This window comes from Balearica regulorum, chromosome 8, assembly GCF_011004875.1.
Source record: "Balearica regulorum gibbericeps isolate bBalReg1 chromosome 8, bBalReg1.pri, whole genome shotgun sequence".
Lineage (NCBI taxonomy): Eukaryota > Metazoa > Chordata > Aves > Gruiformes > Gruidae > Balearica > Balearica regulorum.
Genome location: NC_046191.1, coordinates 18,789,167 through 18,814,544, shown reverse-complemented (window position 1 = coordinate 18,814,544; position 25,378 = coordinate 18,789,167). Strand labels below are relative to the sequence as shown.

The 25,378-nt window shown below is 38.1% G+C and overlaps 1 protein-coding gene across 1 annotated transcript; it reads right to left on the bottom strand.

Annotated features, from left to right (window-relative positions):
• Positions 1-123: 123 nt before the first annotated feature.
• BRDT (bromodomain testis associated) lies at positions 124-24,228 on the bottom strand. Its single transcript, XM_075759067.1, has 19 exons — positions 24,040-24,228; positions 21,690-21,827; positions 20,824-20,953; positions 18,554-18,726; positions 17,115-17,486; positions 16,293-16,421; positions 15,912-16,100; positions 14,488-14,675; positions 14,121-14,413; positions 13,911-14,024; positions 12,259-12,390; positions 11,252-11,313; positions 9,892-10,084; positions 9,043-9,155; positions 7,271-7,412; positions 3,549-3,622; positions 2,891-3,093; positions 936-1,101; positions 124-192 (listed from the first exon to the last, which is right to left on the bottom strand). The coding sequence occupies exons 1-19, from the start codon at positions 24,226-24,228 to the stop codon at positions 124-126; spliced, it is 3,069 nt and encodes a 1,022-aa protein (XP_075615182.1).
• Positions 24,229-25,378: the final 1,150 nt, after the last annotated feature.

Here is a 25,378-nt window from a genome sequence, read left to right as displayed (position 1 = left end):
CATTTTAGAGGAGTTTACATGCTCTTTAAAGTAGTCTTAACACTTAAGCTTGTAACTAGCACATTTTCAAAGTTGTACAGTTTGTAGTAGTGTTGAAGTTAAGTTCTATATTAACTACAGCTTTCACTCAAGGTATTCTTCAAAAGTTGCCATAATATCACTCTGCAGATTCATATCAATTGTACAAGCCATCTGCAAGAAAGCAAATTAGTGTATTTTCAGAACAGTCGGACATTAACAAATACTATGCAGGTCAAATATTTAATAAAGATTTAAGAAAAAAACCTCCTACAAAGCTTCTTCCAAAAAAAGTGTATGTTTTCTCTATTATTAGAAGTTTGAGCATGCATTTTGTTTAAGCCCTCTCTGAAAAGAGCTGAACAGGACAAAAACTTCAGTAGACCTTATCTGAACCTATCATGATCTCACACTGCAGTTCTTACATTCCATTGTACAATATTATGAATTTTTAAAAAACATTTAATCTAAAAAAAAGGTAGCAGTTAAAAAACATTAATTACCTACACCAATAAAAACGAGTAAGTTAGTTTTAAAAAAGCTCAGTTTTGATATTTCAGACCAGAACAGTATGACTAGCACTTTAGTTGGCATGGAATACATTAGAGGGGATAGACAGCTTGCAAGACTTGAGGCTTGAAATTATTCAGAGGGCAGGGACTCCTCTATAAAATTTGATTTTACCATGCAATTATTCCAAGCTTATGGAAATAATAGGATCAAGCAGATAACTTTTCATATTATGTCACTTGAAGACCTACTTTGAGTTTCCTATTTCATTTTCCGCACTAACTCTTCAGGTAGCATAGCTCTGTGTTTTCAGTCATTCAAGTCCTTTAAAATAAGGCCCTGAGCTAACATTTTTTATTCTCTACTAAAGTTGAAACAAAATGAGCTGGCAAGAGTCAGCAACTCACTGCTTCTCTCCTCCTGCGTTCTTGTTCCATTTTTCTAGCCAAGTTACGGTCTTGAACAAGAGTATGTTGTTGAGCTTCAGGGAGTTGTTTGCTCTTACGTTCTTCTTTTTGGGGCTCACAGTCTGTCTCTGCCATGGCATCCAATCCTTCATGGCCTTCATGGCCCCTTTAAAGACAGGAGAATAGATCAGTACAGGATAAAAGTAATTTCTTCTTTTTCCTCATAACAAGCCTTTGCACCTGAACAGAGTTCTGCAAATAATTTAAATCAGCGCATGGCACTCAAACTGTTGTTCTGTTTATGTGTTGATTCATAGTAATTTCCCTTCACAAGGGATAACGTGCATGCAATTGTTGGGCTGTAGTAGGTTAAGGTTTCCTGTGTTCCATCTCCAATCTTTATGCACACAGGATTTATGTAAATGCTACACAAAACTTACATGTGCTTTCTTTGAAAGACATACACACTTAATTTTCTGTTACTTTCTTGGCTTGTGATGTTTTGCTTCTATCTTCTTCCTCTTCAACCAGTTGTTTGAGGTAGATTTCACTAACTTCAGGCAAGCATCTGTAATGTCTTACTCCATAGACCTACATGCCTGGTTTCCTCCTCAGGGAAACCTGGAGGAGCAGAAGGTGCCTGGACTGTTCGCTATAAGTTCTGAACAAGGAGTGTACTCTTAAGTCTCTCAAATGCTCTGTTTATTAAAATAATACACTCCAAATAAGTGACCTATTCTAATACAGCCAGCAACGAGCAGGAGAATTTAGAAACTAGCTCAGACTTATCTTTCACAGGGTCAAAGATACAAGAAAAAACCCACCAAGAATACTGAAGAGGGAAATATTACAGAAAACAGTTTCAAAAAGGTGGCAAACAGCAATCTAAGAAATTACTGCAATGCAGTAATTAGTAAGCAGTCACTTATCCCACTCAGCATAATAACAGACCTCAAACTGGGATGCATATGTGGGCACTCACTAAAACAGTGGCTGCAAACAACTAGAGAAGAATACTGCAGCAGTAGCTTATTGAATATGTTTCTCCACAGCAATGCAAAGAATTCTGCTGTCTGAAGTGGTGCACGCTGGAACTCTGGTAGTTGTGTTAACACCAAGTTCTTGAAGACTAGATTATCCTGCTTCCCCTTAGGATAGCAATAAAATAAGGTGAGGATTTTCCTGGCTATAGATACAGTAAAGATGCCAAGGACAGGTGTGAATTCCGGTCATGACCAGAGGAATTGAGTGCCCCAGGGGACAAAAGAGTACCTGAGAAGTTTTGTTGACTGCTGAAAGATACTGCTCTGCAAGGGAAAAAGCCACTTTGTGCACTTTGGATGCACAGTGCAGCCCCTTCATGTGACACAAGGCAATTACCTAATCCAAACCACTTGTCCCTGATTAACTAAACCACCCAGAACCACATTTTTGGAGCATAGGCAATGAATGCTTAAGGTCTTTACTAAATCAAAAGCCCCTGATTTTCCTTTCTCTTTGACTAATCAAATAGTACTCAGGTATACAGCAGATTCCACAAAGTTTCTAGCCAATCATTACTGAATTGCAGATCTGCATTGGTAAATTTATTTTCTTATAGGATATCCTGAGCACAAACATGGAGCATCATGCCAAAACTCCAGTAGAGTTACCATCACTAGCCAGATATGTTTCTTCAACTGTAACAGCACCATTCCAACCATATTTATTATTCAATTTTAGAAGTCAGCTTTATAAAGCTGACAATACTATTGCTCTTCAACACTTTTGTATCTTTACCCATGATGGGAGGCATGTATCACATCAATTAAGCAGCCTGAGGCTGAAATTTTTTTCTTAAAAACAAAATTTTTTTCTTATTTAACTATCCAGATTGTAGGCCCTGCACATAAATGAAGCATACAAGTGAAAAAAAACTCCAAACCAATAATATTTAAATATATGTGGTTACAAACCTCTCTTTTTCTTGAGGAAGGTTTTGCTGTTCCCTCTTGGCTTGCACCAGAGGCCTTTTTAACCCCTGTGCTTGCCCATTCCTCCTCTTTAATGCTGCTTTCCTGAACTGTTTGAAGCTCTCAGCAGATGTTTTTATCGGAGCTGGAAGCATCATCGTTTTACATAAGTTTATCCAGGAATCTATATTCTTAAATCCTGTATCCTGAAGTTAATAGAAAAAGGAAAACATGGAAGAGGCAAAAATAGAACTATGAATCATCCCTTATGTGCTTAGTTCTTATATTAGCAGAATGTTGCTTTGACTGGACCTATTTGGGAATATCTACAACAAAGTATCCTTACTTTGGCAGAACATTAGCGCAAGTGCAGCAATCTAAGCAGACTTCAAATGTTTTCTCATCAACTTTAACGATTTTTAGCATATTGCTAAAGAATCTCAGCATTTGTATCTATTCTTACCCAATCCTTTATGTCCACCTCTCCATTTTTTAATTCCAGAAAACATGAATTCACAAGACTGAGCTTATGGAAGACCCATTGATGACATTTTAATACAGAGAACATCCGTCTCATTCTATATATAATCCTTACATAACAATAGTTTTGTATTAGGTTTGTGGGTCTTGTTTGTTCTAAATACCCGTAAGCCACACTTACCTTTCTTGGAAGAATTTTGGATTTTGGCTCTAGCATGTTCTTGCCATTAGGTTTATCGTTAGGTGTATAGTGACCTGATGGAAGAATAAAAAACATTTTTATGTTGATTTTATGGACTATGTTTCTTCAAATTTAAGTGATAAAAATTTAGTCATTCTAGAAATTGACTTAATAATTTACACTGCAGTTTTTTCTTCTTATTATTATTTGGTTCAGAATGACAGAAATGCTCCCAAACATCTCCTAAGCTTAAGTTGAACTGGGCCACTGGTCTCCAGTTTGGGACAGGGAAAGGAATAGTTAAGCTCAACTACAGATGAGAAATTAACTCCTGATTAGTTCTAGGAGAGGTCCTAGCAGAATACCCAAAAGGTTTGGTCAGAAAGTTTTGACACAGCACCTTGCCAGTTGCTCACCTCCTGTCCCCTCCCTACCCAGCCCTCTTCCATTTTGATACCTGCATTATTTAAGAATACCTTATTCATCATATAAACTCATTTTGCCTAAAGTTCTCCAGCCTATTTCCTTTAAAAAAAAAAGAAAAAGAAAAAGCCAGCAAGTCAGCTAGTAAGAGCTAATCATCACATTTCCAGTAGCCAGGTTGTACGAATACTCCATGCTGTTACCTCTTTGTTACTTGTGAGGGAAAAAACCCAACACTTACACAGGCAAAGTGGAAGTGCTGTTTTGACAAAACTAATTTCAGATTAACAGTTCTGATATGCTGCATTACTGTAGAAGATCCATACTATTTTGTGTGAAATACACTTTCCCCAAACATTTTAGGACTTAAAAAAACTTTTAAAATGCAAGAACAGACAATTTCCTACAGCGATTATGGTAAGACTGAAAATAGACTTTTGTAATACTAGGCACCGGCCAGAATACCACACAGTTAACAAAAGCCACCTATTGTAGGATAGGGGTTTTTTTTAATCTTATGTATTACTTTGTTATATTCTCTTTCTAAAGAGCTTCTAGGATGAAAATCTAGGCGTACTCTGAAAAAGCCACTATTTTAGAACCAGATATAAACACCACAGATATTTTATGTCATTCAGCAATAATCCTCCACTTCACTTTGAGATGTTTCGGTATGTATTTTTAAGTAAATGTTTAATAAGAAACTTAACTTTTATTTTATGGAAAGGATAGTTTTTGGATGTTTGCATCTAGAATGCTGAAGGAAGAGTATCAAACCCTCAAGCAGTTTGTCATAAAATGGGTTTTCAGAAAGACCTCATAGCCTCCAAAAGTCAAGACAAGAAGAGTTCCTGGCCTTTCCCCTCTGCCCCGTCCATTGCCTCCGAGATAGTATAATTGCAAGTGAGCAGAGGAATAAAATAGATCAAAGACCAGTGAAGTCTCTCACATCCTATTGTAGACGGTTCCAAATCGTGATATCACCATTCTCATGGATTTCAGGTCTAGTTAAGCAAAGTCTACCTTGATCAAATGCTGTTATCAGAGACTTGTTCTCCTCCAGAGTAGAGAACCAGTGTATTAAGCTGTCTTTCAATACAATAGGCATCTTTCTTTCATCATTTATCCTCATACAGGCAGCTTGAATCTTCATATAAGAAACTTGACAGTCGTGAGCACAGAATACTCCAAAATAAGACAAGAGCTTCACAGACCCCAAAAACATCTAACCCTATTGTTAAGATCAATTTGATCAACTTGTAATACCCACCAAGAAGATCTAACTGAAGCAAGCTTAAGATGAATTTAAATTTATAGTCATATCTGTCTTAAAGCTCCAGATGTAACACAGGAATATGAGCTGTCTCGGAAGTATTTGCAGCCATGGGCTTCAAAACATGCATTTTAGAGCTACTTACAGCAATGCCAGCCTTCACAGAAGGTCTCATTGAAAGAGGTTGCTTTTTAATCTGAAGGGAAGCTTTTTCTTACTGGTTTCATAAGGTAAGCTTCTTAACAAGCCACCACCAAATTCAGCAATACACCAAGCCTGCACCCGTACCATCAGAGGCGTCACAAGTCCAAAATCAAGAACTCTTGTTTCAAAGATGAAGGTAACCTCACAGAAATGCCTGAGACAGTGGGATTCTCTACAGAATTCAACAAGTTGCTTTAAGTATCCAGTTCTAAAATATATTTCTCTGGTTTGATCTAAGTAGATGCATATAGTACTAAGCACTCTCCACACCTTCTATCAATAAATTATAGACCCTACAACAGTTCCAGATTAATAAAGTTCTTGTCGTTTAAAAAAAAAAACAAAACCCAAAAGCCCAAATCCTGTGTGTCATGCCTCCCAGTTTTCTACAGGAGTTAATAGTGGAAAGGCTAAAATAACACTGAGCACAGTTGGGGCATGTGTCATTGCAGGAACACCACTATTATGGAAGGGGGCAGATAACTATGCTCCATAACAGTGTTAAAAGTTCTATGTGACATAATGCTGAAGTTCAAGTGTACTCAAAGGCAGAGCCTCATTACTGGGTAGTTCCCGTATTAAACACAGGAGGTCCTCTACAACTGTTCCTTGAAAAAGAGAGAAGAAACAGTACAAATTAAATAGGATTAGGAATAGAAAGTTAAGAGGAATAAAGACTAAGCAGTAAACAATTAAATATGGGAGCAACCTTTCCCAATGTTTTGGCTATGCTTTTTTTCTACAAATATAACAGTGAGCTTGATTTATTCCTACTTGTTTTCCCAGCCATTTAACATATTAACATCTTGATAATTACAGTAATGCAGTATACAGAACAGGAATTAAGTTTTAGGCAACCTCAAAACTTTGTAAGTGAAGATCATCAGCTGAATCCATGTACCAGCTCCAGCTGCTACAAGACTAAACAAAGGGGGTTGAGTATGTTTATGGATAGGTGTGTTAATACCATGAAAATACTGAATAGAACAACTTGGAAAATTGAATCTCCATTTTTAGAGTTGCTTTAATACAATTCAAGTACCCAGCATTAGTCTTTGGCAACAATTGAAGAGTTCAGTGAGAAGGCTGTACCTTTTAATTTCATCAAGTTTTCAGAAGCTTGTTCCCTCCTCTGTTCAAGCCTATAGAGGTAGTCTAGGGAGGAAAGAATAAAGGAGGAACCAAAACAATCATGTCTGGTAACACCAGGGTCTCAGCATGGATGTTCAGCTCAGAATTCTTTAGTTTGAAACATGTATGAAGTCTGATACATCTCTATATGGAATGCAGCTTTCAGGGAATCTATGTTGTTGTAATAATTGCAAGTTTGTTCCATGGTGAAAGCCTGTTTGACACAGCTTTACTGTCAGATCCTTGTCACCAAGAGCTGGAGATGGTAACTCAAAATACACACAAAGTGGCCTGACAAAGAGCTCCATGAAGCTTTGGCAGAAGACAGCTTAAAGGCCAGCAAAGTTTGACAGATTGAAGCATCGGTTGTCTCAGACTTCCTGGAAGACTGTGTTACTTATCCCTAGTACTAAATTCAGAAGGCTAAGATCTTAAATCAAAGAGTTATTTACTTTATATTTTAACACAGAACAAGAACCAAGCATCCACTTAACTTTTTTTTTTTTAGGAAAAAAAACACCAGCAGCAAATCAAAAAGAAAAACAAACAAGGGAGAATTGCACTCCCTCCATTATTCTGCAAACTGATTAATGTACAAGTGTTCAGCATTTTATTTCTTTAAACCAGGTTTATATACATTTAACTTTGCACCCCTGATATCAGTTACAGTTTTTATTATGACAATACATACTTTGTTCTTGACTTATGGATACTGAATCAGCAGTTCTCTCACTGGCCTTGTTTTGAAGTTTATTTGATTTGTCTAGATGTATTGTTTTCTCAACTTGTTTACTCCAATCAGCACTGTCAACCTGGGAAGTTGTGTAGGATACCTAGAAGAGAAGTTAAACTTCAAAATATGTTCTGAAGTGCTAAACACATGGATTATACAGCAGCAGGATTAAAGATTTAGAGGCTTAGAGCCATAAATTGTTGCAGCTATTGCTTCTGTAAAGACCAGGGAAGAATTAGATTTCAGTCATATTATGGTAGTCAAAACAAGTTTACATTAACAATTTAGATTTAGAACATGAACTGCTCAGAGATCCCGAGTGATGGAGTGGGTAGAATATGAGACACAGATACAAGCTCTTTAACCCTTAACATGGTACAACATAATAGAAGTTGGCTTTTACTGTTGTAAAGCCAGTTGTTTCACTCTAGCTTATGGATCAGGGTGAAGGGTAGCTGTATTACTTCAGTTCAGTGGTAGTTCTCTGCACAATTGTGTAGTAATCCCCTTGAACTGGGGAAGGTGTTGCACGAATCACAGAATCAATCACAGAACGGTTTGGGTTGGAAGGGACCTCAAAGATCACCTAGTTCCAACCCCCCTGCTGCGGGCAGTGGACACCCTCCACTAGACCAGGTTGCCCAAAGCCCCATCCAACCTGGCCTTGAACACTTCCAGGGAGGAGGCATCCACAACCTCTCTGGGCAACCTGTTCCAGTACCTCACCACCTTAACAGTAAAGAATTTCTTTCCAACATCTAATCTAAATTGACCCTCCTTCAGCTTAAACCCATTACCCCTTGTCCTGTCACTACACTCCCTCATAAACAGTCCCTCACCATCTTTCCTGTAGGCCCCTTCAGGAAAGGGGGCCTACTAATACTATTTGCTGCCTTTGATAGTGGACACAACTGGGAAATGGCAAAAGGTTTTCTTTCTTTCTTGCAGGACACATTCTTGTGCTGATAGACTCAAGCAGTAGTTTCTATCCATGTCAGAAAATAAAAGCTATTAAAACCTGGCTAAAGCAACTATGTTTGAAACAGTGTTGAGAAAGAGTGTTAAACATCCTATGATGGAAGAGGACATGCTGCTGTGATAACATCAATAACTTCCTTTGTAATGCAGAGACCCTTCTAACCAGGATACTCTCCAAGAATATATTAAGACAGAAATTAACAGTGACTATGTATTTCAGAACCTCATCTATGACCCTGAAAGCCTTAGTTTCTATGGCTTTAGGAACAGGAAAAGCAACACACTTTTCCAGGATAGCCTCTAGAGTCTTCAGAGCATTACTGAGCTTATGAAATTGATATTTCCAGAAAACAGGAACATACATTATTAGCTGCCCATCTCGTTTGTGAAATTGTAGGTTTACAGGGCAGGCTTTTAACCTGTAAGTGTGCAAGGGTTGCTGAAGTTTAAGCTATAGCACTGAAAAGAAATAAAAGTAAGGTTTATAGTATACTATAAACTTGAGATATTGATCAACCAAACTCTTTTCTTTTGTGTTGCAGCTAACAAGCAATGAATTAATGCCCTATTAAAAGGATAAGAATCCTTTTGTTAGTGGGGTTTTAGATAACTGTTTTGTTACAAACCTTAAGTGGTCTTCATTGCATCAAATTCAATTCTAGAATATTACATTGGATCTTACTTAAAGGAATAAGAACATGCTTTAAAGAATTTATTTGAAATGAATGCATTGGAGAGAAGCATGTATTCACCTCTGGAAGAGCATGTGTGCACTGGATGACAGAAGACTGATTTGTCCTTGGAGTACTCCGAGGAGTTTGCTGGTCTGGAGCATCATGCAGAGCAGATACAGCTGAGATGATACCTGAGAAATAAGTAGTGTATGATTTCCCCTAACATGCAAAGGGCCGTCCTACATCTCAAAATTAGGTCACTGTTTAGAACTGTGGATTTACTGGATATGAAGATATGTATCCCAGCTGCATAGTTATTTAATTAGTTTTTAATTGATTTCTGAGTTAATCCACTACTAACTCAAGCTGTCTTTTACTAAAAACTTCAGAAGTGTCTCAAGTTGTTAGTCCTTTTGAAGCGAGGGAAAATAGCTCTGTGGATCAAGTTTCTAAGCAACTTAACATCTGATATGTCTAGACAACAGCAATCAATTCAGAGGACCTATGGCACCAAGCCTTAGATTCAGATAACAGGGATTTTGGACATGAACTGAGTGGTGGTGATGGATTTAAGCATCTAATTCCTGCCTTAAGATGTTCAGCACTTCCTGTAACCCTAGGTTCATTAAGGTGTCATTTTCTATCTGAGAGGAAGGCATGAACAATGTCCCCCTGTTCTAATACTATTCTGCTCTACCACAAGACCCCCAAGTAATTTGAAACCCTAGCCAGTCCTCAGTGCTGCCATACTTTTACTCACATCATGCTCTTTTATAATCTATACCCTGCAAGAACTTTTCCTATTACCCACTTGATAACCTCCGAAACCCCAAGATAAGCTAATTGGTCAGTACAAACATTAGTTCTGCCATCCTTTCTTTGCTCAGCAGTCAAATATAGCCATGATTCTTGCCACAAAGACATTACCTGAGGGAGACTGGGCATTTTGTTCTGATGGTTTAAGGGATCTATTCTGTAAAGGCTGAAGCCTCTGCAGCACATTGGGAGGTGGCTGCTGCTGTTCAGATGATCCACGATTTTGCAAGCTACTAGTAAGAGATGAGGGCTGCACTTGCAGAACAGCGTTGCGGGATGTCCTTTGTAAACACAGCGGTATTCTCTAGAAAGAGATTGCAGTAGGTTAATACAGTCAAATCTTAACTTCTATAGCATTTGATCCCCTTTCCCCACCACTGCCTCATTTCCACAGTTTATAGGATTCAGTAGTCCTTGTATTGTGATACTAATCTGGCATTCTCTAAGAGTTTAGATGACAAAAACCCATGAGGCAAAGTGCACTGCCTTGGTCTGACAGATGCAGAAAATCATGAGGCTTGGAAGAGTGTTGTTACTCAGAAAGTCAGTTAAGGGCTCCCATAACTGACCAAGCTGAAGCTTAATTCCTGTATTCTGTTTTCTCAAGTTTATTGCTGTCATTCTGTCACTGCAGAGGCTGTAATTTTTAACAAATTTTAATTCCTTCTCTCAGTCTTTGCTTATGAAAATTCAGAAGGAATAGCTGAATAATAAATTTGCAGCCTAGGTTTCTGTATCCGGCTAAGCACTTTAAGTGAAAGCAAGTCTATTGTAAGAAGAATGAAGTCTTTGCTGTGATCTTGCTTTGAAATCTGATGTCCCTATCTCTGTAGCTTCAAGGGAAATTGTGAAAGGCAGCTAACCCTGACAAGAATTAACACCCACTGTATATACAATATTAGAGCAATTCAACCTTAGAGGCATTAAAAATTATTTCTAGATAAAACTGTTGTTGCTCATAGTAATAAGTGCTACCATAGTAATAAGTAATATAAAGTATCCTGAAAATGACTAGCATATTGTACAATTTATTTCAGGTGTAGAAGCAAGGCTATTCATAGATAAAGAAAAAAATTTAAGTGGGGTTTGCACTGTTTATTAGGTCAATTCTATACTCAAGAGATCAAGTTGAAGAGGAGTTTTCTTTTTTTGGGGGTGGATGGGGTAGGTGTGTGGAGCATGCTCCCCCTCTTTTCCCTTCTTCACCCGACACAGAATTACCACAATGATTGTAAGAGGTAAAGCCTCAGGAGTTCTCTCCTGTTCTCAGGAGTACATTAGTTTCTATACAGATACATAAGCTACTTTTAACAAACAGCAGATTTTACATCTCCGTGTAAATCAGTGCTACAGAACAAGTAGCATTCAGCCATATTAATTATTTTTTGATATAGTTGTATCATTTCCAGTACCATTGTATGTAACAAATAACTTTGGGGCAAAAATATTATACCTATTCCAATCAGTTTACCTTAGGCTTTTCTGTAGAAGTTGGACAGTTCTGCCTGCTTCCAGTCTGTTTTGAGCAAGTTTCTGTAACTGTAAATACAGCAAGGTGGGCAGAAAGAGGGGAGATAGAAAAAAAGAAAAGTCAGTCATTCACATGTTTCATTATTCACACATACAAGATGTGAGTTGCAGTTGTACCTAGAGAGCAAAACCTCATAGTGAAAGGAACATTCTTATGTTGAATACTTTGACTTCAGCTTAATGTGTTTAGAGAGCTTCTCCCAGATATAAAAACAGACCACAAGGATTCCTGCAGGATCAAGGTCTTTGCTGCCATCAATGACTTCAGTGTGTTTGCTTCCCCACACTGCAAAGGGTTGAACATTCATTTCACCTTACACCATTACCACATACAGATGTATGTATGTGTATGTCTACACATTGTAGACATCCAGTTTGGCACATCTATTCTGTCCTGGAAAACTAAAGAGACTTGTGTGTACAGAAAGAAACATCATTCTGATGTCCTGATGCTGCAGCACTGTGATGTCCCTTGAACAAGCTGGAGACAGCTGAAGCACCAGGATAGACTTTGGCTCTATAGTCAATGCTATTGGCATTTTTGTCCCACAGCTTAAGGACAAAGCCTCACCCGCAAGGTAAGGTGCCCTTCATGCTGCAGACCAGAAGATAAAGTAAATCACACTGTCACAAAGGAGTTAAAACTGCAAAGGCAAGCTATAGCTTAATAGTCAAATCTCCAGGTTAGATACACAGATGTCTTGCTAGCTGATTTTGGTCCCTGAAGTTTTTCACTGATAAGTTAAGTGGATGTTGTGGTATGTGTATTTTTTTTTAGCCTACAAACTCAGTATTAAGACACTCATTTAATAGCACTGGAATTGAGCCTTCAACATGGAACAAACCTACAAGGGTAACTGAAATCCTTGGTAAGCATGCGGAACAGTAGGATGTTAACTGAGAAGGCAAAAGTTTTGCCTATACAAACAAAAAAGGAAGGTTTCTGACCCGATTCAGAGTCACTGCTATCTGAGGAGCTAGAGCCACTGCTAGTGCTGCTGCCAGAGTCTGAGGAGCTGCTGCTGTTGCTGCTGTCGCTCAGTCTACTTGGTCCAATATCAGACTCAGTAGTGTTTTCAACTGCAGGAAAAAAAAAGAAAGCATTTAGAATTTAGGATCAGCCTTGTTAGGTCTATTCTCCCATATAAAAGTTCATCTTCTGCCAGTTCCTTGTCCACTGTCTGTTTAGCAGTAGCTTTGAGATCTTTATAGAGGAGGGAGATTTACCAGCAGCAAGCTAGTTGAATGAAATAGCCAAGGAAGAGCTGTAATCACACAACTTACAATCCTAAAGTAGGTTGTAAAACTGTGCTGTCTTAAGACACAATTCAAGCAATTTTACCCCATAAGTTTTCCTGCTAAGAACCTGTTTCTGTGCTTGTTGCTGCTGCCAGACTTGCATGCTGAGGTCTTTATCTCTAGCCAACTCATCTTTCCCAAGCCATATGTACTTCAGAATTGTCATCTTTTGCCACCTCCCCACCAGCTGACTATTTTGCATCTGTTGGGTTGCTTTAACTCAGTTTATAGTGATTTTGCAGTAAAAAAGCTTTTTCAAAGTGTGTTTCTCTGATGGAAGCTTTGAGAAATGAGAAGCTACATGTATACCCATTGTCCTTGGACACAAGTTTTTTTGTGAAGTGTCAGCTTAAGCTCTTCCTTGTCAACAAGTCAGATGCCAGTTGTAAAGATTCCCTGGCCTACCTCCTGCTTCTCCCCACAACATATCCTTTGCAATGATTTCAGCTGCTTCTTTAAGCTTTTCTTTCTAGGATGTTTTCAAGCCATCGTGTATACCAGACAGGAAGACTGTTGCCTGAGCTAGTGCTGGGTGCAAACCTGTGTCTTGTAGGACTGCTTCTATTATTTCAGCTAGCTGGCTTTACATAGGAACTTATGTGGTATCCAGTAGAGGACAGTAATAGCACTCACTAGTGTGAGGAACAACTTGACTTATAATAATACTACCACCTTCAATAGCTGCATTGACCTGTTCTCAGTCCCTGACAAGAACCACTAGTAAGCCTAGATATGCTCAAGCACATACTTAATTTCTGGCTTTGTTATTGAAATGCATTATTACCCAAGAAACTGAATTGACTCTCCTAGGGCACTTCCTTAAGACTAAGGCAACACAGCATACCTGTCGCTAATGCAGAAGTTTTGTGCTAGCATGACAGCATTTGTGAGGCTGCAATCTAATAAGTATGACTAGATTTTGTTATTCTTGAATCTAAATTACAGAAATTGAATTGCAAACAAATACATAGACTGTGGGACACTCCTGTGTCCCCCTCCCCCATATTTTCATATGTCAGTATAAGGAAGGTGTTCAGTGTCCCTTAAGCTGTTACCTTTACCTGTAATAAAGGATTAGGTGCAAGAATAAGGAATGTGTTTTAGACAGGACAAGGAACTGACCAAATCTGATGCTGTGACTCCAGCTAACTCAACATAGGAAGAGTCTTAAGACTAGCAATGGGAAGCTTAAGACCTCTACTGTTTTAAGGAGAAAGTCCCCAGCTGCATAACAGTACATAAGCCCAAAGAGAGAATCCTACTAAGCTATTTCTGTCGCAAATGAATAAGAGTCACATTACACTTGAAGTTCTCCTTCTTTGGGTTTAGTTGACCATTGACACCCAGTAGTCTCTTCTCTAGCTCTTGTTTCCTCTCAGAATTAAGTTGCTGTTTTGACTTCGTTGTTTTTTTAGCTGCATGTGAAACAGAAGTTAACACTGGAACAGAACAGAAGACAAATCTAGGTTGTGGTTTTGAGGGTTTTTTTAAGCATCATTTATGATACATACCCCGCTGCTTTCTTGGTCTGTTCCTCAAACAGGTTGCCACATATTTCTCTAGTTCTCTGAGCGTTGAAGTCTTTAAAGTTTCAAAATCTATTTCTATCTCATCAGGGTTAGAGTTCTTCAACGAAGGTTCTCTTGACTGTATTATATGGACTACTTTCCCAAGCTTATCTCCAGGGAGTTTATTTATGTCCAAACTCAACTGTCGTTTTTCATCATAATTCATAGGCTTAGCACGATCTTCATCTTCTGACTTATGTGCCAACAAGATCTGCTGTATGGTTTTCTTTGATTGACTGCAAGAAAAAGTATACTGCAGTAACAGCAGTTTAAAATAATTTGACACCCACTCAAGTCCCCCCACACTTACATGTTTAAAGACAGCTTTGTCTTAGATTTCTTCTCGTGTTTCAGATTTTTCTTCTTTTGAATTGGGCTTTTAATTTTAGCTTTTTCCTTGTTCTTACTTTTCTCCCTTTTAGCCTTCCCTTTTTTCTTTTTCAGTCTAGGTAAGTATGCTCTGGTCAAAGCCCGCAACTGCTGGTGAACAGCTTTAAGCTATCAAAGCAAAAAAAATAATGCTGATAAGATTAGGCATTGTAGGAGGAACAATAAGCTAGTCCTAAATATCACAGGAGATTTGTGGCAGCTGAGTAGATATTAATAGGATGTTTGCTTTCCAAATGAGGTTTATTTTCCAAGCATCTTACTATATTATAGATTAGTCACAGGTTATAGATATAGAAGATGTAAGGCTACATATTTTACGCAGACATTTCTAACAGCACATGTCTTCTAGCAAAAAAAAAAAAAAAAATCACTGTAGGAGTATCCAGCAGCATCTCTTAAGTGCCTCCCAAATGCTTGAAATTCAAGTGCCTTGTTAGGTTAGACCTCTACAGTGTTACTGAATTAGGGTAGTGGGACTGGGCTTGTGCATCTTCAACCCATAAACCCCAAATATTTTGCGATATAAAATGGCTAGCTAGGGCATACTAACAGCTTCAGAGAAAAACCTAACAGAAGTTTGTTTTAACTCATAGCAATTAGAATGAAGATGGGCATATGGTGAGAATTAGAATTCAGACACACTGAAGTACTTCACTATTGCAGTCTTGTAGACTTTTGGTTGTCCTCATGCCTATATTCATAAATTGATGATGTATCACTTCTGACAAATACTGAAAGCTAAACTGTCACTCATTTGACTAGCAGAACAAATGTTAATTTTCCCCACAGTTTATAGATACAACAGCAGCAGGTTGAAGTATTATGTTCGAGCAAGACTCCTTCCACTCAGCCAGTGAGGCAAAGCCATGCTTCACATTAGCACGAGCATGAGACTCCTTCCATTTTACACCATGCTGAGCTTTCTGAAGTAGAAGTTAATGACTTGCTTGTGTGGCTCAAGAGAGACTGAGCTTAAGAACAGAGCTCTTCAATGCCATTGTTAGAAGAATATGCCACTAAATTATGCATGGAGTATCTGGATCTCTCATCATACCACAAACAACAGAGTTTTGGGTTTTTTTAAAAGTTTGAGAGTCATCTGAAGAAATGGTAGGCAAGAGTAATAGAGCAATGGTTCACTAGAACCATTCACTCACCATTTACTGAGGCACTATTCACTTAACATTTGGAAGTGCTTCCAAACAGGAATAAAATTCTGTATTAAAAAACCAAATTACTATAGAATCTTTTACATACTGATTCTCAGTGCTAAGCCTTAGTGTGGACAATTGCAAGTGGCACTAGCAATGAGATAAGTCATGCAGATTGACTACTAATGCTTACTTGCTCCTGAAGCTTTGCAACATGCACTGTTCTCTCCTGTTCAGAGTCTTCAGATGATTTTTCTTCTGAAGAGTCATCATTATTGCTCTCACTAGAATAAGCTTCTGTCATGTCTCTTGTAGGCTGTGGCAGAGGAACACTTGCAACAGGTTCATCGGGAATCTTGGCAAAACGCGTCTCAAAAACATCCTAAAGAGTTAGGTTCGGGAACAGCAGAGAGGTTGGATTTCTGAAAGCGTTATGAAGTCACCGCTTGTTTTCTAGAACTACACAGCAACATAGTAGTTGGTAGGTAGTAAGTGCTACATCAGGGCATGAGATGACCACAAAGGAATCTTATAGTTCTGCTCTTTTTAGAGTTTGACTTAAGCAATAACTCACCTGAAGTTTTCTTGCCATAACAACTATTTCATGGTCTGGAGAATTATGTTTGTAGCAGCTCATGAACATTAATCTAACATCTGTAGCAAATTCTTGTATATCACTATATTCAAAATTATCCATTTTCTTCTAGAGGAAAAGAAAATTAATGCACATTTAGGGCTTAAAAGTAGAGAGTGTCACCATGAACTGGCAGAAAAAGAGGAAGAACAAGAACTTCAGCATCCAGTATCAGGTTCAGCTTGTGTCAAGAAAGTAAATATTGTAAGAACCGTTATGGAAAGGTCTGCTTCTCATTTCAACATGTCACTTTAAAAGAGATTATTCTCTTACTTTGTTAAAGAGATTTGCCAACTGTAATTGCTGTAAGGACTTTGTAGTACTAGGTTCAGCACTAGGTCAAGACAACAACATTCAGGTGATTTTATTTAGTCATGTACTCAGCACTTGTTTTTAAGCATGATATTTATACAAAGCCTATTCCACAATTGTTTGAGTGAAAGTTATGGGCTAGAAATTGGGAAATAACCTTTGTATTGTGCAAGCCATTTTTTTCAAGATAATTCAATATTAGCTTGTTCAACAGGCAAGTAGATTAGCCACCATCCATATAGTCATGATGAGACTTAGAAGACTTTCTTCGGTGAGCTGTGGCTTAGTTTGAGAGATATAAGTGTATATGGTTTCTATGCCCATTATTTCTTTCAAAAGGAGAAGCAGCTTTCATGACTTCTTTTCAGCTTACACTATTAAAATCCAGTCATTACACAAGTTATTCAAGCAAGCACACAAATAGTCCAATTCCCTGTGAAATGTACTTACTTTAATGGTTCCCAGGTCTGTAGGACATTTGGTGATCCCTTGGTTCTTACCAAGTGAGAAAGATGCAACATCTACAGGTTTTAAGAAAGGCCATGCATATGCTGCATGTTTCTTTGAAAACATTTCTTGAAGTATTTCATTACAATGTTTTAGTTGTTCTGACACCTGAATCTTTTTAAGAATTTCAGGTGACTGTTGAGAATCTGGCAAGTATCTCTTCAGAAGCTTATTTGGTATCATACATTCATTTTCACCTCTGCATGCTTTAACAGCTTTTCTTTCATTAAATGTTGCAGAAGATTCACCACTTGCTGTGAATATTGAAGTAGTAGGAGTTGTAGTGTCAGCCTTCCTTTTCACACCTTTTTTTGCCTAGGAAAAGAAAATTTTACAGTCTCAAATACAAGTGTCTAAAACAGCAAGAGAATGGTCAGGTTTCAGACTACACAAATCTAAAAAGTGTCAGAAGTTTTACAGCTATTGAAGTCAGAGCAGAGTGTGGCACTTCCACAAGTTTAGACTGAAAACCTACAGGGCATTACAAGATCAGCACACCAAGCTCAATCTTGATGGAAAGGAAAGAACAGGGGGTAATGCAGGTCAGGTTGTGGTCAGTTTTTAGCCATTTGAGAAGACTCCAAGAAGCTGGTAGGTTATGAAGTTACCACAAGATGACTGCCATGGGAAGGGGAAAAATTACTGCAATTCATTTTAAGCCTGGTTGAAGGCTTTATGTACAAGATTTATCTCTATTTTAATTTAACCTGGGCGGTATTTGGTTTGGAAGCAATACAATGTGTGCTTTGTCATCAGTGTTCAGATTCTTCGGTAAAGTGTAAATATACACTGTAGGAGAGCCTGGCACATGTGCCTGTTCCTCATTGGAAGAGGAAAACCAAAACTAAGTCAATACAAGAGTGTTTATCTGATGAAAATGTCATTTGTTCATATACAATTCAGATTGCAATTAACAAGAATTTGCTTTTGTGAGCTACAAACATCTTCCAGGCAAGTTACACTGTTTAAGCAAATGTGCTATTTTTGGAGAATCAAGCATTTGATTCACAAACCATTATCTACACCTGAAAAATACAACCGTTTCTACATCAAGGTGAAGCCTGCAGAAGTATAGTAGTACACTTCACGAATGATCATCTTGAAGTTCACTTTGTTTCTTTGAGAACAACACTTATAACCACATTTATAAGAAGAGACGTGCCAAGCAGTCACCCCAATTTCTGCTTAGTTTCTAGAGTTAGTATGGGCCCAGTTATTTAGCAGAGACCTAGAAGATTTAATAGAGATCTCTCAGTATCTTCTATCACAATAGAAGTTTTGAAAAGATATTGCAATAAGCATGGCTCCTATGGTTTTGCTGTTAGTGCCTAAAGGAGCAATTTCAATACCTTTCTTTCTGAAAGTTACTCGAGGAAACTTACTTTTGTTATAGGGACTGCAGCTGGCATTAGAGCAGTCAGCTGAGCTGCAGACAATGGAGGTAGTGTAACCTGCTGTAGCTCTTGAGTCATCCCTGGAGGCTGCTCACTGCTTTCAGCTTGTTTCTGCGTCATGCGGTGTTCATTTGAAGTCCCAGGGTTGGGCTGCTGTGTTTCTGATTATTTTAAAACAGAAAGTTTTAAATTAGGTCCTAAATGTTACAGTTCATTTCCTTCATGATCAAACTGAACAGTTGTCAACAGAACCACTCTTCCACACCTAAACTATACAAATAAATACAAACAAGAGCATTGATACATATAGCAACATTGGTATCCTCCTCTACTCACCACTGTTAGTACCTCAGCTAAAATACCGTACCAAGTTATGTGTATTTGGCTTCAAGGAAGCTGTGGATTATCCTCAGAGGGAAGATTAGAGACACACTAAAACCTGTACGTTGTAAAAATGTTCTTGCCAAGAAGAGAATCAAGTTGTTTTCTACATACACATAATGACCAGCAGCAAAGCTTACATCAAACTGCATCATGAAGGTTCAAGTTTCCTAAGCATAGTTAAGACCTGCATATATTGCTTAGCAATATTACAAATATCCCTCACTGATTTGATGACACTTTAAATCAATGTTTTTCTATATTTAATTTGGCTGGTTAGATTACTAATGTCTTTTCCAGCTCTGTGATTCTGTTTAGTTCCCATGGATGTTCACACCTATTAGTTTATATAGCACAATGCTGAGCAACACCATGACATTCTCTGAAAACGACCTCAGTTACTTTTTTTATTTTAAAGGGAAATAAGCTGCATGTATCAACCTGCCTCTAAAGCCAAAGTCTGCAAGAGACAGGACAGAAATATTTCCTTGATCATAGCAACATGATCTACTCTCCAACTCAAAAAGAAGTGCTTAGAAGATTTCAAAATTTGTACAAGCTCTAAAGGGAATGAGGGGACTTAAACAGCATTAATACCAGCAAGACAGTGTTACAACAACATCTCAACAAATTGTTATAATCATTTGAGAACCAAAAAGCTAGCTCAGCTTCCAACACTTTTCTCAACAGAAATTTCTTCTGCGAGTTGCTTCTACCTGTTCAACATATTCTGCCGAGGCAACGAATTGCTTGAGATTTTAGTAAGAGCAGGAAGCCAGCTAAGTATCCTTCTCTTCCTCCTAACCCTCTAAAAATTCTTGTGGAAGGATCAAGAAATCCACTGCTTTTCCATATCCATCTACCAGATTACTGAAAGGTAGTATTGCTCCTCAAATATACTTTGAGGAGAAAGCTATAGAGATCTATCAAACTGTAATACTATTTTGAAGAAACATTTGTCTCAGACACTACCAGAACAAGGGCCACCACACCACAAACAGCAGTAAGAGGAAGCAAATGAAGTAGTCAAGAGACCCTGAAGAGCTGTATAGTCACATAACAGATACTCTTATTATTTAGCTAAGTGACCTTATAAGAACTGAGCTAGCCAAGATCACTGCTGCATGGCTGTCAGAAGGCAATTAAGAGGTATCAGGGTGAATTGTTGCAGCTCTTTCAAGACGTAACTAACATTTCCCCAACAACTGACAGCAGTATCTCCAGGCTAATGTGTAGGACTACCTTGAAGGTCTCCTAATTAACCCACTGAGATGCACATATGATTCCGGACACTGCATAGTCTTCCTTCTATCAATCAATATAAATATTTTTTCTTCGGTAATGTTGAGAGCTTAGATGTAGAAATAAGCACTTTAAAAGTGAAACAGGTCATAAAAGCAATTAAAAAGACATAGGAAGTCAGTGATGAATAATAAGTTGCAGCTGATCACCTGGTGCCTTGCAATTAGGCTTCCCAATGTTGCTTCAAGCACTTACTGTATAATTTCCTCATAAGTTTGAGATGTCTTGACCTAACTATCCTTTCTGTGGGCAAGAGCACTGCATATCACCAGAAGTTTGCAATGCTATGCTGTTACACTACTGATGAAGATGTTAATTCTGATTTTTTTCACCCCTTCTTAAACACGCTTCATTAGTAGAAAACAGGAAATGTAGCCAGTACCTATAAAAATACTATGGCTGCACTGAATCTGCTAAAGCCTTACAGAAGCATTATTTGTCTGATATGTTCTGGGAAGAGCAGAGAACACCTCAACTGCACCAGGGTTGAGTTGTGACAAACTGCAGAGGATTCCATGTTTCCAGCTTTTGCTTGTTTAATATGTTAACAAATCAACATATGATACAGGCCTTACCTTCTGGCTTCTTGCCTTTTCTCTTTCCTTTGTTGAGAATCACTAGTCTTTCTTCTGGTGGCATTTGGGCTATTTTCTGCATAAACACTTTTTCTAGTTCTTGGGCCATAAACACAATGTCATCACCTGGCTGCAAAATAGAGTCAGTAACATTCAGAGTAAAGGAGAGGCTGCAGTAATGGAAGGCTACTTTGTTAAATAAACAGTCTACAGAATCCTGCTCCAACAGATTGAAAGAAGCCACCAGTACTAGAGAGGTCTATCAGTCCTTGCCATCCTCTACTCACTTTAATACAAGTTGCTTCATTATTGAAATACTTTCTCTCACTGTCCCATTGCACAGTCCTACTTGCTTTATATCCACACACTTCCCACAGCAAAGGGAAAAGGGGCAGATCTGTAACTTGCTAATTCATTCCCATGTTCTGAAGAAAGCTGTTGAAGATTAAAGATACTAAGACACAGCCAACAAACATCCAAGCATAGGGAGATGCTCACACTTCAAGTTAGGTTAAACTTGGAGGAGTGGAACATGGCTCAGGGTTGCAAGTGTTAAACCTGGATAGCAGTTACACAGTACTTGCTGTTCTAAGCTCTACGACTAAACTCCAGAGATTTTGCAGGCAGAATCCTTGTGCAGAAAAGAGCATGCACTCAGTTGTTGCAACAGCAGGCTAGACTTTACTTATGTGCTCTCAGTCAATCCAAACAGAGCCTCCCCACACCCCCCTTTCAGAGAAAATAGTTTCAAAAAAAGTCGTGAAGATACTGACTGACTTACTGCAGGCTCTAATAATAATTTGCTTGTTTTAGACTTGTTTATTGTTCAATAGAATTGGTTACTGGTAAGAAGTTGTTTTGCATACCTTGTTATATATGTAGCAGTTCAAGAACATAGTTTTAAAGTCTTCAATGCATTCTGCAGCTTTTGTGTAGTAATTGTGTTCCAGACGCTTTTTAATGGTGCTCAAGTCCATAGGTTTCTTTATAATACTGTAATAGTCCTGTGGTTTTGAAAGAGTTAGTCACAACAGATATCTTTAATATTAGGATGTGAAGATTCTTACACAGTTGTGAAAGTTAAATGGCAAGAGAGAATTGTATTATGTTGGAAAGAATATTTTCTTTAAATGAAAACTTTCCCCTATAGGGAAAGTCATAGGTACCACAGAAGTAAGTGTTCAGGAACACTTCACCTCATGTTTTCTCCTTGCTCTTTCATACAAGATCTCCACTGTTCAAAGCCCCAAAGAATATTTATTTCAATACGATCCAGAGCTATACTGGTAGTAGTACTTAGGAAAAATATATGTACTTCTCATTTGTTATCTCAGAGTCATTTACCTGAAGTAACACACCAGTTTACAGAACAGGGGGAAAAAGACAAAGACAGACTCTGACAAAGACAAAGACTCAGTCACTGACAAAAAGAAGCTGCCAAGTTTCCACAGTTGCTGATCAAATACTTCATCCCCTGGGTTATATTGCCTCTCCTCTCAGGGTTAGTCTAGAGAGGATGTGGCAATATGTCTGAAAGGCAGCTGGAATGTGAACTATTGTGATTATTTTAGTAGCATGGGTAAAAGCTTGTGATTAAGAGCACAAGGGTAATTCCCTACTGGTACATTTAAGAAATCAGAACAGGACTATCCCTGCTAAGTTCACATACACATTGTAATTGTGTGAAGTTACTACTACTTCAAGAGTCTTCTAACGCTCTCCTAAAAATCTGTTTTAGTGAAATAAAAAAGGCTAAATACATCATAGTCCCACCCATTGAATTTGTCAAAACAAAACCAAGAAAGCTTTTAAATAATGCAGCTAATAAGTACTGTCCATTCTGGATCTTCTAACACCTGGAGGAGAAAGGCAAAGGAGGCAAATACCTTCATTGTCCTTGTCATAGAGCCAGAGGTTTACTTGTTATTGTGCAATGGTTGAACTACCACATACTTTTAGAAGTCAAGTGGCTGCCTTAGAAATCCAGAGAGGCAGAACTGGCCTGAGGCCAGCTGCAAGTGTTGCTACAACTCTGATTGAATGACCCTTAATATTAACCTTAAGTGACAGTTCCTTCCGAGAAGGGAAAAGGGTAAGAAAAGACACAGAAAGATAGTCACTTTGACTGTGCTTTTGGACAAACAGACCAAGTAAATTTGTCACGAGAAACAGATACAGATAAAGGATTTTGTCTGCTCTAAACAGAGCCAATAATTTTGTAGCATTAGTCTTGGAAATTTGAGAGAACTAGACATGATTGCTTAAGCTGGGGGAGAAAAAAAGACTCAAAGGAAATGTACCATGATTTTATTTAACACCTTTCTACTTATTTACCCAAAGCAGTGTCTTCCAGGTCATTTGAAATACCATTGTGCTAATAATTAATGTTTTCATTTGACTGAAAAAGCTGGGGTGATCCAAAACTGGAGTCTAAAGATACCTGAATTGAGACAATTTGTCACAAGACATTATATTCATTCACTTCATTGCAATTAAATTCTAACATAAATAAAACCCACAAGGCAATACAGAACAAGAATTTAAGTATCAGATCTTCTATTCCCTAAAGGAATGTTCTACCACTGTGGTACGATGGGAACATCATATCTCTTTCTTCCCTATTTTTGCAGGGACATTTAATTCCTCTAGAAACTTCAGAGCAAGATGCCAAAGTTTATTTGAAATTAAGAAGTACTACAAGTGTAATTACTTCTGTGCATCAAAGTGGATCCAGATTTGCGTATTTACTTTAAGGTCAATCAGATCTGCTTTTCCATCATAAAGTAGTTGATATTGAAAGAAGCTGAGCATCTCCTATTAAAAATAAAAAACTCAAAGGCAAAAGAAAACACTCATCATATGCAGTATAAGAAAATACGGCTAAACCAGCAGGGAGGTAGAAAGAAGACAAGACAGAATACCAGCATCCAGAAACTTCCAGAGTCCTGTCTAAGCATTCTTATTATCCCTTAGAAATATTGATTTACTACAGTCTCAGATCAGAAAACAAATGAACAAAGATGCAGCATTTAGTATGAACCAGCGGGAAAACAAAGTTTTTGTGCAGACTTGGATTAATGAAAGCAGTTCATATACAAAAGTAGTCTTCCCTAATCTGTTGCATCAGGAAAAAACCCCAACATTTTAAACTAACATTAATTCACAAGTCCTATAATACTTTACATACTAATACTTCAATTCCAAAATGGTTCTTACAGGAAGATTCAGTGCTGCTGCATCTACAGGCAGATGAAACGGCCAGGAAAAGTTGTGTCTCCACATGGCTTTCATGACCACCCTCTGTAAGTACTGAAGCTGGTTTGTTTGACAACCACTATTTTTGTTATTTATATATTCTGGTGGAGGAGGGTTAATAATAGAACAGCGTTGGCTTGGAACAGACATCTTTAGCAAGTTTGTATATATGCTTGTTCAGAGATCTTCATTATACATCTAACCTGGGGAAAAAAAAAAAGAAAAATAAACAGCATTCAGTGAAAATATCTAGATTTAATGCTGTTTACATGTTCACTTCTTTTTGTAGAGTGTCAATACAGTAGTCACAGGTATACCTTCATAGTTTATCCAAGACAGATTTGTTTTGAAGTGTATAATTGAATGTGCTGGACCATTAGAGGTCAGTTCTTCAGGTTATAAACAGCTATATTTGTAAGGCTTACAGAGGACGCATGTTGAGATCTGTAAGCTTTCCCTAGAAATAAGCTTCCTCACTAAAGTTCCTCTGTCAAAGTCTAGGAATACGTTCTCTGCCTCACCCCCTCTTCCTGTAGAAGAGGTATAAGCTAAGAAGCAGCTTCACAGCACAAACTGCAAGCCTCACTTAGCACACAGCGACAGCTACGCACTACCTTCCTCATGCATCTCAGCCAAGTCACCACACAAGTCCTACAACTGCCAATAAAATGTTTTGGCATAAGTGAATTTGAAAGAGTGCTTTTGTGTATATTCACAACAGCATTTTCTGCCACTGTGCATCAGCTTTGTTATGTACCAGAGGATTACAAAAGGTTAATTCCCCTCACCAGTTTTGGATCGTTTGAAGAACACTGCAAGGAACAGCCATCGTAATTTGTCTTTAGCCAGCGCGGTGTTGCTGTGCTGGAGCAGAACATGCAGGTACTTAAGAATGGCGGAGGCAGTGTTTTGGGGTGCCTAAGACCAGCACTAAGCTAAGCAAGACCTTTGCCAAGCACAATTACAGAAATTCCAGTCCTTGCCCACCTTCTTAGCTCATCATGGAGTTACAAACACTCAAGTCAAAGTCTCACTTTCTTCTCTCTATTAAGACAAAAAAAGCATCATATTGCCTCATTCTAATATTAGTTCCTTAGTTTAACAATGTAACAGGGTGTGGGGGTGTGTGTGCATTCATTTGATCAAGCATTACTTATTCCATTCTCAATTTATCCTGCTTTCTGCTAAAAAAATCTGATAGCCTGCTTTTCATCATGGTATAAAGTATTTAATGAGTTTCAGAAAAGGTCATAATAAGCTAGATAGCTACTATTACCAGCACATTACTAAAGTAGTATTT

Bases quoted from the DNA above. Each gene is read 5' to 3' on its own strand.
- BRDT (XM_075759067.1), bottom strand. From the start codon at position 24,228: ATGTCTGTTCCAAGCCAACGCTGTTCTATTATTAACCCTCCTCCACCA. The intron at 14,414-14,487 runs GTAAGTGTGGGG...TTTTTCTTGCAG, and splicing joins ACAAAGCTGTCTTTAAACAT to TCAATCAAAGAAAACCATAC. The intron at 12,391-13,910 runs GTAATGTGACTC...TTTTTCCTGCAG, and splicing joins AAAGAAGGAGAACTTCAAGT to TTGAAAACACTACTGAGTCT.